General features: G+C 26.9%; 1 protein-coding gene across 1 annotated transcript; it reads left to right on the top strand.

The window, feature by feature from the left end:
* The first annotated feature begins 653 nt into the window (after nucleotides 1–653).
* LOC111285815 (uncharacterized) lies at nucleotides 654–2357 on the top strand. Its single transcript, XM_022875423.2, has one exon. It carries the CDS (start codon nucleotides 1265–1267, stop codon nucleotides 1646–1648), a length of 384 nt encoding a protein of 127 aa, XP_022731158.1. The 5' UTR covers nucleotides 654–1264; the 3' UTR covers nucleotides 1649–2357.
* The last annotated feature ends 15652 nt before the right edge of the window (nucleotides 2358–18009 follow it).

Here is an 18009-nt window from a genome sequence, read left to right as displayed (position 1 = left end):
TATAAGTATAGGATAGTTATTATATTACCCATTATCCTGCACCCAATAAAAAATTTAAAATCATAACCATCTTCATCCCCATACTCTTAACATAATACTCATTTTCATCTCTATTCGAATAAAAAATCGAATTTTCCTTTTAAGTGTGGATAAAATTTATATCCCTACTAATGAGTTTTAAATCAATTAATAGACTAAAACAAATAAAGGTGAAATGCAATTTGTTTTATGAGTTTATTTAATATATTATTGGTGTGTGTATATATATATATGTGCTTGAATAATATAATAATATTTTATAAAAAATTAATTTAAAATAATTTTTAGGATGATAGTGCATAAAATATAAGTTTTTATTTTATTTATAAAGTTTTAAAGAGCAACCAAGAAAATTTTTTTAAAGAGTAATTAAAATCTATCTCTAAACATAATTATAGATGATAAAATATATTTAATTTAGAAAACTATGAGAAGGCAAGTAAGTCTATACCCAAAATTTTCCTCTCAATAAAACCAAATCTTAGAGGATGTATACACAGAATTAATTTGAAAAAGCGTCCCTCTTTGTATTCTTTCGTATTTAGGGCAGCGGTCAGATCTGCCCAAAATTTTCCAAATCATATATTAAGACCCAACATTCATTAGTTTGTTAAAAATCTCTCTCTTCTCTTACCTTGTTATGAGTGATTACCTCTGTTCATGTTCCGTAACTTGGGATTCTTGTACTCTGCTTTTCTCTGTTAAACCTTTCCTTTTGAGTTATACTTCAACATCCAAGTTCATCCCTTACCTTCAAGTCTTGGGTTTTTATCTCTCGTAACAATATTTAAACGATGTGTTTTTCTTTAGTAATTGAATTTGGTTTGATGATAATCTGATATTGGTTTTTCTCTGTATCATATCATTAAGTCCTTTTTTCTTTTTTGGGTTTTTTGTTTGGAAATATATGGTCATGAACTTGAAAAGTTTGAGCTTCTAGAGGGATTGTTCAGTTGTCTTTTTCTTGTTACTTTTCAGTCAAATTTAGAAGCTTAGCTTTAAAGTACTCCACTAGGTTTTTTTAAGTATTGGATGACCGTTTTTCTGCCTTACTAGTTTCTTCTCTTCACCTTGAAAAAACTTGTACAGGGTTTTAATTTGTTCTCTCATGCCAGTTTTAGTATTCCTTTGATTTTGTACTTAAATTACTGCTCTTGACCTATTCATCCACTGCTAGTTTTCTTTTCTTTTCTTTTTTGTTTTTTTACCTTATCATTCTCTTTCAATGGCACCCACCAGCAGAAGAGGCAAAACAAGAAGAAAAACAAGCAAGCCAAGAAGAAGTCGTTGCAAGAAGAAGCTTGTAAAGCCCAAGATCAGTATTCAAAAAACATCAGAGTTGGAGGGTTTGCCTTCAAACTCTTCAGATCACTTTTCCAATATCGATGGATTTGATATTGAAGGAGTTGATGATGTCTCTGCTACAAGTCCATGCTCTACACCAAAAGCTGAAAGGTTTCGAATACCTGAGATCGATACATGCCCTCCAGCACCAAAGAAGCAAAGAGTTCTTTCCAATTGCTCATTGCAAAGAACTCCTATTGCTTTCTTTGCTCCTCCAGACTTAGAGCTCTTCTTCTTCTTTGCACTCAGAGATATCTCAGTCTGATGATAAGTGCTAGCTTTTGCATAAATAAAAAGATCATTCAATAGTTTAAGCTTAGGTGTTTTTCTATTTGATTTTCTTCTAGTTTTAGTTTGATATTTAAAGTTTGATATCATCGAGTATGATGTGAGAAGTTCAGACTTTTTTTGAGTGAGTAATTTGGGAAGAAGTTGGTAGCTATTTCTTTTTTGTACAAAGAAGACGGAGAATGAGGATAGGGGAAGCGATGCAGCTATTGATATTTAAATTTCTGCTAGATGTTATTTCTCTTAAGGTTGAAGTTGGTTGCATAAACCAATTAAATTATATTCCGAGTTCAAAGAAGTTGGTACCTATATTGCTTATCCTTTGGGGACTGATTTCAATTAGTTGGGTTTTCATATTTGTATTTAGCTGGGGCTCTCCAACTAAATTTAGCTTTAATTCCTACTTTTTTATATTTAATATTTCTTTTCGAATGTATTGCTGACTTTTGAAGTTTGGAAGAGTGCAATATTGTAATATGGGGTGCAATTTGAAGTTTGTAAGTGTGATTTTTGTTTCTTCAATGTTGAGTCAACCTGAGAAAGTGAAAGAATAGATGCTTCTTCCTGTATGCAAGTCCTAATCTCTCCTTGTTTTTTATTTCCTGCTCATGATAGAAGTAAGAGATTATTAGAACAAGATTTATCACAAAATTTCCTATCAATAAACTACTAATATCTTACAAGATTTGGGTTGATTTGATATTTGTGGCATCTTATAATAGAGTACAAGGCAATAAATTTTTGGTGAATATCACTTGATTTGATGAAAATATTCTTGTTTTTCTATGCTTTTGTGGGCACCCCAAAACACCCAATTATATGGAAGCACTATTGATTGTGTAAGAAAAATTAAATAGTTATCAGACTTGATTAATGGCTAAATTGGTGAAATTTGAGGGTTCCCCACACCCCATTGATTGTGATGAAAAATAATAGAAAAGACTTGTACAAAAGGTCATCCCCACATATTCTACTTTTGGAGTGAATATAAAAATCTTTTGATGAAGTTTTCAAGTTTTCCCATTCCTAGTTTGCTAACTACAGTTAAAAGAATTGGGTTGGGATTATGGTTACAACTACAAGACAACAACTTTTTGAGTGTGGAAGCAGCAAAAGAAAAACATACAAGAAGTCTGAAGCTGAAGGGTGGTTTTGTTGCAGTGTGAGAACAGAAAAGAAAGTGTTTTGGGGTGGTGTTGTCTTTAACATGATTTTTTCAAGGTTGAGATCATGGTGTCAGATTGTGCGTGTCTGAGCTCAGCCCAGCATTGCTAAGAGAATCCAATGAAGAGACTCGTGCGGGCTGTGATCATACTTACAGTGGAGAATCTCAAGAAAATTTCATTTCTCATTATATATTTTATGCTAATGATAATAATAATGCTGTGAATTCTCTCAATTGGGCAATCTCCATTATTTATTACTTCCCCCTTTCAATTATTTCTTCCCATCATTTTTCTGTTACTGCATGCTTATGATATATTTCTTCATTAGGATTAGATTTTTTTTTTTTTTTGGCTTCTTCAGGTACTGCTTAGAATATTATACGGGATTCACTTTTATTGAATCATAACAAAACATGATTGATTACCAAATTAATAATAATAATAATAAAGCTTATAATAATTCGGTACACTTGAAGCCATGGTCTCTTCATCTCAAACCCAGAGTTTCTTTATGCATGGTAATGAATTTTTTTTTATAAAAAAAAAGATTAAATTTTGAAAATAAGAAAAAAAATTATAAGTGCTGAAATTTAAATTTTAAATTTATTAATTATTTTTTTAAGAATAATTATATAAACTAATTAAATTAAATTTTAAGTTTTGCATAATAATGAACTTTGTTCACTGTTAAGATGTTCAAACATTTTCTTCCTATTCATTTGCTGGGTTTGAACAAAAAATATAACTGATTTTAGTCAAAATTTACTTGGCAGAATAACCATCATTATTTCATATTCTTTAATTACTCGAAGAAAGTTTATTTAAATACTTTTGGTTTTTTTAGTACTTACTTTCCTAGTTAGATATCTCTAACATGAAACTGAAGGAAACAGTAAAGGTAATTTTGTTTTATGTTTGCTGTAGAAAAGTGTTCTCTCTTTCTATCAATCATTTTTTCAAGCATAATCATGATGATGGTGTTTAGATGATATAATTATATATGCTTCATCTTAGAAATCTTGCCTTGATTTAAATAGTTAGGTGCATTTAGATAGATAAACTTTTTACATTTAAGTCTTATGTCTTATATTAATTATGACATTAATTTTTTAAGTAATATTGTTGCAGGTACAAATTGTAACAGCAGTCGGTATCAAAGTCACAGCCAAAATTAACCTTTTACAAACGACAAACGGAGATGTTTCACCAGAGGCCTGGAGATGATGAAGTTTAGGAGTGAAAACTATCACTGCCTTGATGTATGATGAGATGACTCGAAAAAGAGAAAACCAGTGGCCAATACTTTAGCTTTGAATGTCTCCCCTTGTTGGAACTTTTGGAAATTAATAATTGTAAGAGGAATATATATATATATATATACAGATGATGAAGGGGATGGTTGCATTCATGTCCCTCTGCTTTCAATCATGAGATCCCTTTCCCTTAGAGAAACCCCCTTTATTCTTTATCACACTGCTGTGGTCCACTGCTTGTTGGTTATGAGTCTTATGACCATTTCCATAGCCAAAAGCCATATCCTTCGTGAAGCTTTTCTGATCTTCCAACATTGATGTCTGGGGCATGAGTCATGCCATGGAATATGTTTCTCATGCAAGTATATATAAGCATACACATACATCTCATGTATATGTAAATATCCAGGCAGTCACTGTGCTAAGCTTGTAATTTAATTACATTTGCTGATCTATTTTTGGAGTCTGAAAGTTGACTCAAATATATTATTCATAATATTTTACAAAGTATTCTTAAAAAAAAAAAAAAAAAAAAGCGTAACATGATTCCTTTTTAATTTCAAGAGTTAAAGAAATAGTATTTCTTGAAAGTTAAAATTGGCTCAAGAATTGGTAACATTCTGAATTCACAAATCCTGAAGTGGACGGTAGACCGAGCTTAATCAATCTTTAACAGCCAATTCGAGACCAAATAGATTCCAGTTAATCCGAGAAATTATTATTATTATTATTTGGTTATTTTATTTTAAAAAATAAAAAAATTCTAAAGATAATATAAAATCGTACATGTGTAAAATGAAAGAAAAAGAGTAGGAGTACATTGGAATGAGGGATGATACTCCCTTTTCAATTCCAATGATGAACTTATGTTAATTATCAAAGCAAGCACGGACTTTACTTTGATTATTAAAGTGAATTTTGTTTAATATCAGCAGCCTTGCCTATCTTTTCTAGAATCCGAGGTTGCCCTCGCTTCATTCACAAAACAAAATATTCTTAATAAAATATTATATAAATGAGTGAGTTGAACCAACTCTAGCTTCATTTTTAAAAATGTAGGATGATATGCTCGATCCCGTCCTAGTATTACTAGGAGAGATAGAAGTAGTTAAGGACATATAAAACAAGAAAAAAGAATTTATTTTCCGGATATAAAATATTAAAGTATACGAGCATATAGCTCAATTGTAGTTGCATGTATCTCTTGCTTATAATCGGGTTTGGATTTTTTCTTTTTGGTATTGTACTTATAAAAAAATAATATTAAAATTGATCTTAGATCAAAATTGTTAACATAATAGTTCACAAATTTTTGAGGGGTGTCTAACTGTTAATAGGGTATCCTAGGTTTTGGTCAAAGGGAGGGTATGTATCAAAAGGTTGAAAATGAAACTAATTGTGTTGGTTTGAGGCCTACATAGTCTCAAAGGGGAAGGGGAAGGGGAAGGGGATGGTGGGCCGGCTTTTGGAAAACACATTTGTATTGGGCTTATGTTTAAAGGGATCCTTAATGGCCATTTATTTAGAAGGTTACCTTTAACTTTTTTTTTTTAATTTATAATTTACTCTTCACTTATCTATTTAATTATATGTTTAAATTCTTTTGAATATGTAATTTTTAAAAATCTAACTAATATACATGTTGTTTGAATTAATATTCAATTGACGTTAGTTGTTTAATTTTTTTTGTACAAAAGAGATCGAAGCTTAACAAAATATACAAGGGACTAAAATGTTTTATTTTTAGTAAATGCTAAAAAAATAAAGGCAAACGAGGAAAATTATATTACGACTTCATTTTTATTTATTTGTTTTCTTTGTTTTTGCATGGATATGATTGATAGAGAAGTGAAAGAGAAAAAAGATGAGAAAAAGCAACCTCTCAATTTTGTGATACTTTTTACTGTACAACATGTTGTTAAAGTTGGTATTATTATTTAATAAAACACATATGATCAGAATAGGTATGAATGCATGTTTGCCATGCAACTGTCATTCTCCAAAAAGAAAGATTAAAAGCCACAATGACAATGCTGATTCTTTTTCTTTTGCTTTTGCATTTTTTCCCCTTCTGTGATGAACACAAAATTGCTTTATATCATGAATATATAATCTTAATCTTAATTCATATTCATGTACAAGAACATCAAAAGCTGTTTCATTTATATTCGTTTTTCTTTTCATTTATATTCATTTTTCCTTTCCTGAAATCATGTCTTTGTGTTGATTTACTTCCTCTTGTTGTAAAAATTCAAGTTTTAACTCAATTTGTTCATATAAACACTTTTCAAAGATAACATTTAATAAATTTGGAATTCGAATTTTAACATTTTCAATATTTTCTCCTATTCTCTGGCTGCAGCCTTCTATTCTATTGGATTTTCATGGATATTCTTTAGAAATTACTCGGTTCACCTACTACTTTGAAAAGGCTAAAGGCAGTATATACGTATCTCTAGATCACTTTAAAGCTAACTGCTAATCACAGCATCTTCTTTCTCTATGTGTTTAGTACCACTAAAGGCCCTAAGGATCAACAATGGAAAAGCCCTGTCAAGCTGCAGAATCTTTTCAGATGTAATGCATCAATTGATCGATGTTTGCTCTTCTTGTTTGGTACTTCAATTATTAATATCGCTGGGTTGGTTGGACCGAAAAAGAAAAGTTGCAACTCCAATTCATTTTTCAGACCAAAGGATTCTTCTGGAAAAAACATGTGCCAGCTTTTGTCTAACTTTGCTTAGGCCATTGTATCCAAAGCAAAGCAAAGCAAAGATAGGATCAGACTGTCAAAATGATTTAGAAAAGCAATTGCTGTGGCTCTTTAGACTGCACCAGAGATTCCAGTACCACTGCACTTTAATTAATAATCTCACAAAATGAAACTCTCTCACAACCCTTCACTTTCAAGTGGACCTTTTTTTAAATTAATCATTACTCATTCATTCAATCATGCATTAGATCATGTTAAATCAGATATTTTTATGCTAAACACATATCTCAATTCAAGGGGGAAAACGGACAAGAAATTTTGAGTAAGATGTTATAGTTTTCGTAGATGAATCCAGGTAAAATTGCTTACTTGCCTCAAGCCTAGCAAATAGACCAAGACTCTTAACTCCCAGGATCATGTATGGCGATTGCTTTTTCACACTAGGACTTCTGTTTAGAAAAATGTGACTAGCAACAATTAGATTAGGGTTGTAACTATTGAAAGTAAATAATTGATCTTATAACTGGAATCCCACATGGTGAATCATGGAATTTGAACATTGAATTTGCAATTTCATCTACCATATCTGAAGCAATTGTCTAGTTATGATCCATTTGAAATAGGCAGTGAAATTAACTCCATGAGATTGAAAACGGAGGTGATTAATATAATTAGGTGAGATTGAATATGATAGCAGTAAGATAAAATTACTATTGAAAAAAGGTGTTTGGATACAAATTGGTAAAAAGATTTTTCATTTTTACACTAAGGCAATCACTATCCTTAGGACAGTTCACAGGACCGTTCACCTTCCAGTCACAGACTGAAGGGTAACCAAGGCAACCGCACCGCATGATGCTGCCCAAATACACCCTCGATGCAATTGGCCCCAAAAAGCAGCTGAATTCCTCTACATTGAAGGAAGGTGTGGCAGAATCTAAACTAACCCTTAATCATTAAATTAAAGACTTGGTGATCTTTTTCTTAACCAATAATTTTAGGGAAAAGAGAAATTAGATTCAATCTCTTTTTGCCGAATAATACAAGCATCTACAGTTAAAAACTATTCTTCACCTATGGGAGTATTGGATGCTTATTCCTCCTGGTTACCAGCTCAAGTAATCAGAGCCAGAGGGACACATAGTAGTAATGTTTTGTGAACTTTCGTTTGTAGTACTCATCAATACTAGAAAATTTACTTATAAAAAACCATTTGGCTAAAAAAATGCTAGAAATATTTTTATTTATGCAAAAAGGCCTCATGCTCACCAATTTATGTTGTATATACCATTTGGATAAAAATAAGTAAGAAAGTGGATATTCAAAGGTATAAACAGTAATATTTTTTTAATTAGAACCCAACACTTGAGACAGTTAGAACATAACTTCTTCAGTGCATATTCTTTCCTTATCTCCATCATCTGAACAAGAGAAAGGAAATACTTTCTCTTCTTTTCTTTCATCTCCTAATATTCCTTCATTTTCTTTTTCTTTTGTTTCCTTTGTAAGACATGAATCCTAGATAAAGCATTAGCTCGCTGCTTGTCACCTCCAGATTAGGGTATCTTCAACACTAATCTTTCTAAGAATGGAGAAAATGAGCGGTGAACCGGTGAACTTTAAAGATCAAATTTTTTTTCTTAAACTTTGGACCACAAATGCTCTTTGTTGAACAGATTCTTGTGAGAGAATAAAATATAAATTTGTCTAGAAATCAAACATCCTATTCATTGAAAAAGTTGAAGGCATTATAAAATTATGGCAACAAAAAACATGCAATAAGGAGGATATTAGTGCTGAGAATATATGCTTTGTTCTTGAATACTTATCATGAGGAAATTTATCGAAGCAAAATGTTAAAACTATATAAAATAGACCTTGTTTTTCTGTATGTAATTTCTGATCTTCAGTTTATTCTTTTATGAGTATCTGATCTTCTGCTGACATGACATACAACAAATTGCACCAAGGGAAAACAGTGACTGATGATAATTTAATTGATCCCAACACTGCAACGCATGTGCATATGCATTTGTATATACAAAGCTCATGTGATCAAGTGGTACTGCATATTCTGTTCTTTTGATATAATTCTCCATCGCTGAGCAAGCTGGGAAAGGAAAAACTTTCTCTTCTTTTCTTTCCTACACATATATTCTTCCTTTTGTTTTCTTTTCTTAAACCTTCCCATGTAATGTAAGAAATGCAAAGAGAATGTTCAATAAATCTGCTATAGTGTACGTAGTTCGCTATTACACCATCTTTATTTATCAAAGGGGATAAAGTAGAATATGATCTTTACCAATGCCCTTTTCTTTTCTCTAATTAAAATGATCTGGTATATCCATTAATTAGATATGTATATATCAAAATATGAATATCCAGTAGGTTTAGGATTCAAATCCAATATTCTTTTGTTAAAAAAAATAAATAAATTGTGTTCTCATTTTCTCTAAATTTTGTCCAAGACAGTAGAACTTACCGTCTTGAAATCATTAATTTTTTGGTTTTGAAGCTATTTCATTTTTTAATTATTTTTTTGAGTGGGTATATGTTTGATTTTAGCAGTTAAAAAGAAAAACTTAGCAAGGTTTAATATAGTAAACAAATTAAAACTTTTATTATGCAATGTTGCCTCTATCAGTCTAGCTACACTACTTGTACAAAGCATATGCATGTTCTCTTTAATCTTTAATACTGTATATTCTCTTCTTTTTCTTATCCGCCATTGCTGAATAAGGGAAAGCAACAACTTTCTCTTCTTTTCCTTCTCCTTGTTCTTTCATTTTCTTTTTCTCTTCTGGCCTTTGAAACGCATTCAAAGATCCAAAAGCATTGATTCTATTGTCATCCCTTAATACGTAGGTATATAAGGAATAATGTTAAGGCTATGGCTTTAAGATCACAAATTTTATGCTACCTTTGGTCCACAAATGCCCTTTGTTGAACATTCTTTAGAAAAGAAATTAAAGCATTAATTTCTTTCTAATTTACATATATTTAAAACTTTGAAGGAATATACAGTACTGAACATAACATTATTCATATCTACTAAATAAAAGTGTTGGAGGACCACGTTGCAGATGGTTAGTGCTAAATATATTGCTTGATCTAACCAAAAGTAGTAATTTTAATAATTTTAAGGAATATCAACCGGTTGATTTTCGTTTTCTTCTTCAGTTCCTATGAGGGAAAAAAACTATTGGAATTTGATCAACAATAATAGCAACTTTCCTTGATTATAGGAGGGAGGGAAGGAGAAAGTAGAAGTTATGTTCCCTTAATATATGATTCTCATTCCTATATATGCAAAATTTTCAGACAAGATTTAGTGTGGAAAAGTTGAAAAATTAAACAAAATCATGGCAGGTATATCCAGAATCCCAGGCACCTTATACAATTTATTAGTTTGATCAAAAGCTTGATTCAGTTCTTGCATCTTTGGATTGTCAGATCAGAAAGAAAGGAAATGTATAGATGGAGACAGGTATAATATAAGTTATTTGTTATTGCATATTCTGTTCTTTCTCTTGATTAATTCTCCAACATTACTTACGGGGGGAAAAGAGATAACTTTCTTGGCTTTCCTTCACTATATATACACATATTCTTCCTTTGAATTTCTTTTGTTTTCTTTTTTCTCCCCTTTGTAATATATACAAATGAAACAAAGGACAGGGTTGAGCTGAAACTCTTGTAATTAAGAAGAATAATTCCAAGCCATGCATATCTTTATTAATCTAAGAGAAAGAAGAAATGAATGCTCTCTTTTAGATCAGAAATTTATGTTGCTGCCTTGGTCCACAAATGACCCTTTATTCTCCTTGTTGGACAATTTTTTTTTTTTTTTTTGTGGGATAACCTACAATTTCTTAATATAGATTTGAATCCTCTCCCTATCCAATTATTAATGTGATCAAAATCAAACTGCATTCCAAGCCTTTAACAAGGAAGGACATGTTCTTTTATTCATTTTAATTATGAACAACCAAAGTACTCTCATGAAGTGATGTGTGAGAAGAAAACTTTGGTTAACTCAAAATTTTTTTTTAATTAAAATAGCAGGAAATGTTGTATATATTAGATCCTTTTACTACTTATCTTGTCCTATGCAAAATTATTTATATACTTATATTTATTTTGAAAATAAATTCACTGGATTTGAAATTTCATCATAAGTTTTATACCTGTTTGGCATTGCAATGGCGATTAAATTTCAACAATAATAATCAAACTCAGCACGAGTTTCAATGGCAACCGGACTCTAACTAAGTTGATGAGTCTTACGATAATTTTGTGAAATGAGTTTCCACCCTCGGAACGACATTCATTGTGCTATATAGTTCATTAGTGTTCATATCCTTCTCAAGGCCAAGCAACTGGCCCAGCAAGGGCAAGGCCCAAACACGCTCAATCCAGTCTTCGAGTAATGATCCTGTCTTTGACGAGTAAAATCCACTTAAGACCAAATTATTTACCATTAAGCCAACACTTTGTTGGTCCACGAGAATATTTATTCACACTATAAAAGGTTAGATTAGATTATAGGTATACCATTCTAACTCTTTTACACACTCTCAACTATTTCTTACTTTTATTTTCTGTACTTGGCTGGATTGGATGTAGAAATGCACTTTGATATCCTACCTTCCACTGTCTTTGATTGTTTTGTATTACAGGTTACCATCCCCGTAGCTGTAAGCGAAGCGCCCATTTACCGTCTAAAAAAAAAACATCAATAAATTCTAAATAAAGTTTTTAAAATTTTAAATTAAAAATTGATTGCTCTTTGATTATCATAATTTTTTGAGTAAATTTTATAATTAGTCACCAAACTTTGTTCATTTTTCTAATTAAGTCACTAAACTTTAATTTATCTCATTTAAATTATTAAAAATTGTTAAAATCTCAAATCTAATTACTTTTAACATATTTCATCCAAACTACTAACAGAAAAATAATGTGGCTTTCATGTAAGCTGCCACAGTGCGACATAAAACACCAATCCATGTTATCTCTAAATCTTAATCATAAAATCTAAAATCATTTTCTTTCATTTCTATTTTTTTTCTTTTTTTGTGCAACTCTCTTCTTTCACTTCTCTTTATAATTAACTAGCTTCAACCATTTTTCTTTTTCAAAATAATGTCGTGAACTGCCATTCACCTTCGTCGTTCGGCAGCTGACCACGGATTGCCGACGATTCCACAACCCTAATAGAACACTTTTTCTTGATCCTTTCTTCCTTTTCCCTCTTATTCAGTTTAATCAACTAATCTCTTCAAAAGCATTTTTTTTTTATTTTTCTTCTTAAAAAACTTAGATCTAGCCGTATAACCAAAATGGATTTCTATAAAATTATATTTAAATTTATTTGATTTCATTTACTTGTTCACTTTTTTCTTATTTAAGGAACGTTTTCTTCGCAAAATTTCGGATTTCAAAAAAAAATGTGATCTTCAGAAAAGTGTAATATCTGATTTTTTTTTTATTTTTAGGATATTTTATGTTTAGATTTATTCGTTTGGTTGAGTAAATTTATATTTTAATTTCTGAATAATTACCATAATTTTTTTAACATATACACTAATTTTAAAACTTGATGTGATCCCAATCACAGTCACCCTCATTCGTCCAAATTTTTTTGGTGTGAAATATTTCAAATTTGAAAAGGTGTACTTTTTTAAGCGCTTTTCAACAAAAATACCTTAAAAAGCTTTTTTTTTTTTTTCATTCATTTGGCTTTTGGTTGAAAAACTTTTTTAATGCATTTTTGTTGAAAAACACCTTAAAAAACCTTTTTTTTTTTCTATTCATTTTGTTTTTGGTTGAAAAACTTTTTAAAGATGTTTTCCAACAAAAACGCTTTAAAAAAGCTTTTCTTTTTTTCATTCATTTGAAACTTGGAAGGAAAATTTTTTTGTAAGGCGTTTTTCAATGAAACCATCTTAAATAATCTTGTTTTATTTTTTTAAAAAGATTATTTAAGGTGTTTTTGTCTAAAAATTACCTTAAATAATCCTATCATTTTTTTAAGGGATCATTTAAGACCTTTTTTTTTTCAAAAAAGGCTTAAGTGATCATCATTTAGGCATTTGTTGAACCCAATATTTATTTGAATAATGATTTATTTAAGGATTTTTTATACCAAACACCATTAATTGTAATATAAAAAATTTAAAGGTAGAACCCTACAATTAACTTGCAATCACTTTCATACATGCTTTTCAAAATAGTAATGGTTATTTCATACATTTTTTATTTAGGTCAAATTTGAAAATAATGTAACTTTTACCATCGAAAATTTAGAATATCATAAGGAGATGTGAGTTTTTGATTCTAAGACTTTGGGTATTATTAGAAATCTGTCATTTTCTCTTGGAATCGGATTATCTTGAATCAAACGTTGGAATCAAATATCCACCAATAAAATTTCAAGAGAAAAATTATTGATTTCCCCGAACCAAATGCCCCCCTTAGTGTTTGTTAATTTTTCATTATATAGATAAAAGTAAATGAAATTATTGCCTAAAACAAATCCTTGCAAAAGGAAATTGGACAATTGACCGAGTTAGAGTATTGAGAATAGACACTTAAAAGAAGAAACAAAATGGTTGACTACTAAGAATAAAAACTTAGAAAAGAATATTAGACAGGTGGAATCAAAGGAAAACTTACAATTCTGTTACTATTCTATTATAATATTAGAAAGAATGCACTGATATTTCCTAATTAAAAGGCCAAGTTGATCATCAAAGTTTCTATACCCGAGTAGCGAGCATTGGTTTTTGAAGTAGCACATAAAGTTGCATATGCTCAATTTTATTATTTTAGGAAATAAAGGGAATTTTTAATATTTTAGGGATAGTTAAGAGATACAAGGTGGTTGATGTTTGAAAGTGCAGGGATAAGAGGAAGTGGGACTTCTATAATAAGTTTAAGTTTTTTAACCTTATAATAAGGTTAGTAAGAAATAATCATTATATTTATATAGTTAAATATCAACCATTGATTAAATTTTAAAGTTGAGAAGGGAAAACCTATTTATCAGGTAATGAGATTATAAAACAAAATTTATAAAATTCTATACAAATTTTAAATAATTTTCACTTTAGGTGAAAGTTTTTTATTTTCTACTTTATTATATGTTTATGAAATTACTTAAAAATAAAAATTAAAAATTAAAAATATTCTTTTTAAAAATTTTTTTAATGTGATTGGTATCTTCTAAAATAGCTAAAAGTATTATTAAATAAAAAAATTCTAAAGAAATTAAAAAATATTAACATAAAATTCTTTCAAAGAAAAAAAATTAACCTAAAAGAATTTATATTTTAAAATAAAATAAAAAATATTAACATAATAGATGAAAGAAATAATAAAATTTATATTAATTTATATAAAATTGGATAAAAGTGTTGTAACATACTAAAAAATGAATTATGAAAAATTTTAAACATAATTCAATATAAAAAAAAAGTGTTAGAAGAATTATTTAACATAAATAATAAAATTAATAACGTGAATTTAAATTAATAATTTTTCTTGTAAATATATAAGAAAAATAGTTAAAAATACTTTCAAGGATAAAAAAATAACATAAAAGAAATTATATTTTAGAATTAAAAATTAATCAAAAATTTATTAACGTAAGTAGGTGAAGGGAATTGTAAAATTGTATCATTTATTGTAAAATATGTTAGAAGTGTTGTAATTCCTAAAAAGGAATTATGATAATTCCAAACGTAATAAAATATAAGAACAATTGTAAAAAAATATTATTAAAATGTAAATAATTAAGTTAGCAATGTAAAATTTTAATTAATTATTATTTTTCTAAATATATAAAAATATCTAATAGATAAAAAAAAAATAGATAACGTAAATAGGTTAAAGGAAACATAATATTTGTATCATTTGGTGTAAAATAAGTAAAAAGTGTCATAACATACTAAAAAAAAAATTATGATAATTCTAAACATATTGGAAAGTAGGAATAAACGTAAAAATATATTATTGTAACGTAAATAATTATAATAATAATGTAAAATTTTGATTAATTATTGTTTTGTATATATATAAATATATATGTATATAAAGAAAATAGTTATAAATTAAAAAATAAATTGGTAATATAAACAAGTAGGAAGAAATGTAAAATTTGTGTCATTTGACGTAAAATGAATAAAAAATGTTATAATACACTAAGAAATAAATAACAATTCTAACCATAACAGAATAGAAAAATAATCGTAAGAAGATATTATTGTAACATAAATAATATCTATTGGTAACATAAAATTTTAACTAATTATTATTTTTTTAAATATATAAGCAAAATAGTTAAAAATTGAAAACAAATAGATAATGTAAAAAAGCGAGAATAAAAACTAAAATGAGTATCATTTTGTATGAAACAGATACAAAGTGTTGTAACATGTTAACAAAAAGCTATTACAATTCTAAACATAATTAAATATAAAAACAATCATAAAAAAAAGTTATTATAACATAAATAATTAAGTTATCAATTTAAAATTGTAATTATTTATTTCTTAAACATATAAGGAAAACAACTAAAACTTAAAATCATATTAGTACCTTAAACAAGTTAAATGAAGCGTAAAAATGCGAGAATTATCATAAAATTGGTATCATTTGACATAAAATATATTAGAAGTATCATAACATCTTAAGAGAGAGTTTTGATAATTCTGAAGAAGGTAAGAACAAACATAAAAAGATATTATTATAACGTAAATAATTAAGTTGACAACACTAAAAAATTATTATCTTAAACCAAAAGAATAATTTTAAACCAATAAATAAGTATTAACGTAAAAAGGTGAGAATATTCATAAAATTAGTGTCACTTATCATAAAATAAGTTAGAAGTGTCGTAATATCTTAATAAAAACTTGTGATAATTATAAACGTAATGAAAAGTAATAACAGGTATAAAAAGATATTATTATAACAAAAAAAATTAAGTTGGTAATGTAAAAGAAATATTATAACAAATAAAAAATAATTTTAAAAAAAAATAAAAGTTAATGTAAAAAAATGAGAATAATCATAAAATTAGTATTGTTAGACGAAAATAGTTATAAGTTTCATTACACTTTAATAAAATATTATAATAATTCTAAATATAATGAAAAGTAATTGGTATAAAAAATATTATTAAAACATAAATAATTAAATTGGTAATGAAAAAAATTAGTATTATAAATAAAAAATAATCCTATACCAAAAATAGATTTTAACATAAAAAGATAAGAATAATCATCAAATTGGTATATTTTAATGTAAAATGTGTTAGAAATATCATAATACCTTAAGAAAAAATTATAATAATTTTAAACGTATTAAAAAATAAGAACAAACGTAAAAGATATTATTATAACATAATAATTAAGTTGACAATATAAAAAAATTTATTATTATATATAAAAAACAATTCTAAACAAAAAAAAATTGATAACATAAAAAAGTAAGAGTAATTATAAAATTATAATTATTTAACGTATAATGTGCTAGAAGAGTCCTAACATAAAAGGGTAAGAATAGTTATAAAATTGGTGTCATTTAACATAAATTGTATTAGAATTATTGTAACACTATAATGAAAAGTTGTGATAAATTTAAATATAATAAAAAGTAAGAACAACTATAAAAAATTATTGTAACATAAATAATATTTTTGACAATGTAAAAGAATTATTATTACAAATAATTAATAATTTTAAACAAAAAAAATAAATGTTAGTATAAAAATGTGAGAATAATCGTAAAATTGGTATTATTTGACATAAAATAGTAAGAAGTGTCATAATACATTTAAGAAAAAAGTTATAATAATATAATGAAAAGCAATAGCAAATGTATAAAAATATTATTATAACATAAATAATTAAGTTGACAATATAAAAAAATTATTATTGCAAACAAAAATTATTTTAAAATAAAAAGTTAAGAGTTAACATAAAACGGTGAGAATAATCATAAATTTGATATTATTTAATGTAAAATAGTTAGAAATATCATTACACCTTAAGAAAAAATTGTAATAATTCTAAACTTAATGAAAAGTAATAACAAAGTAAAAAGATATTATTGAAATGTAATAAATTAGTAATGTAAAAATATTAGTATTATAAATAAAAAATAATTCAATTAAAAAATAAGTTTTAATATAAAAATGTGATAATAATAGTAAAATTGATATTATTTAGCGTAAAATATATTAAAGGTGTAGTAATACTTTAAGTAAAACTCGTGACAATTCTAAAAATAATAAAAGAATAAGCGTACAAAATTTTATTATAACGTAAATATAAGTTGGCAACATAAAAATATTATTATTATAAATAAAAATAATTCTAAACAAAAAAAATACATGTTAAGGTGAGAATAATTAAAAATTTTGAATTATTTTGTGTAAAATATGTTATAATGTTATAGCATAAAAAGATAAGAATAGTTGTAAAATCAGTATCATTTAACATAAATTGAATTATAATTATTGTAACATCTTAACAAAAAGTTGAATAATTCTAAACATAATAAAAAGTAAGAAAAAATATAAAAAAATTATTATAACCTAAATAATATTTTTGACAATATAAAAAATTATTATTACAAATAAATAATAATTCTAAACCAAAAAATAAGTGCTAGTGTAAAAAAAGTGAAAGTAATCATAAAATTTATATCATTTGACATAAAATGGATAGAAGTATCGAACACCTTTAAGAAAAACTTATGATAATCTTAAATATAATGAAAGGTAATAACAAATGTAAAAAGATATTATTATAAAAAAAAATTAATTGGCAATATAAAAAAAATTATTATTACAAATAAAAAATAATTTAAACAAAAAAAGAAGTTAACATAAAAACGGTGAGAATAATTGTAAAATTTATACCTTAACGAAAAAATTATAATAACTTTAAATGTAATGAAAAGTAACAACAAATGAAAAAAAAATCATTAAAACATAATAAATTTGTAAGGTAAAAAAAATAGTATTATAAATAAAAATAATTTTAAATCAAAAAATAAGTGTTAAAGTAAAAATGTGAGAATAATAATAAAATTGATATTATTTGACGTAAAATACATTTGAAGTATTGTAATACTTAAGAAAAAGTTGTGATAATTTTGAATATAATAAAATGTAAGAACAAGCATAACAAATTTT

The sequence above is a fragment of the Durio zibethinus genome, chromosome 6, assembly GCF_047325235.1.
Source record: "Durio zibethinus cultivar Kanyao isolate XHJ-2024 chromosome 6, ASM4732523v1, whole genome shotgun sequence".
Taxonomy (NCBI): domain Eukaryota; kingdom Viridiplantae; phylum Streptophyta; class Magnoliopsida; order Malvales; family Malvaceae; genus Durio; species Durio zibethinus.
This window is presented reverse-complemented; position numbering and strand designations above follow the sequence as displayed.

Excerpts from the sequence above, each read along its gene's own strand:
- LOC111285815 (XM_022875423.2), top strand. The coding sequence starts at position 1,265 with ATGGCACCCACCAGCAGAAGAGGCAAAACAAGAAGAAAAACAAGCAAG.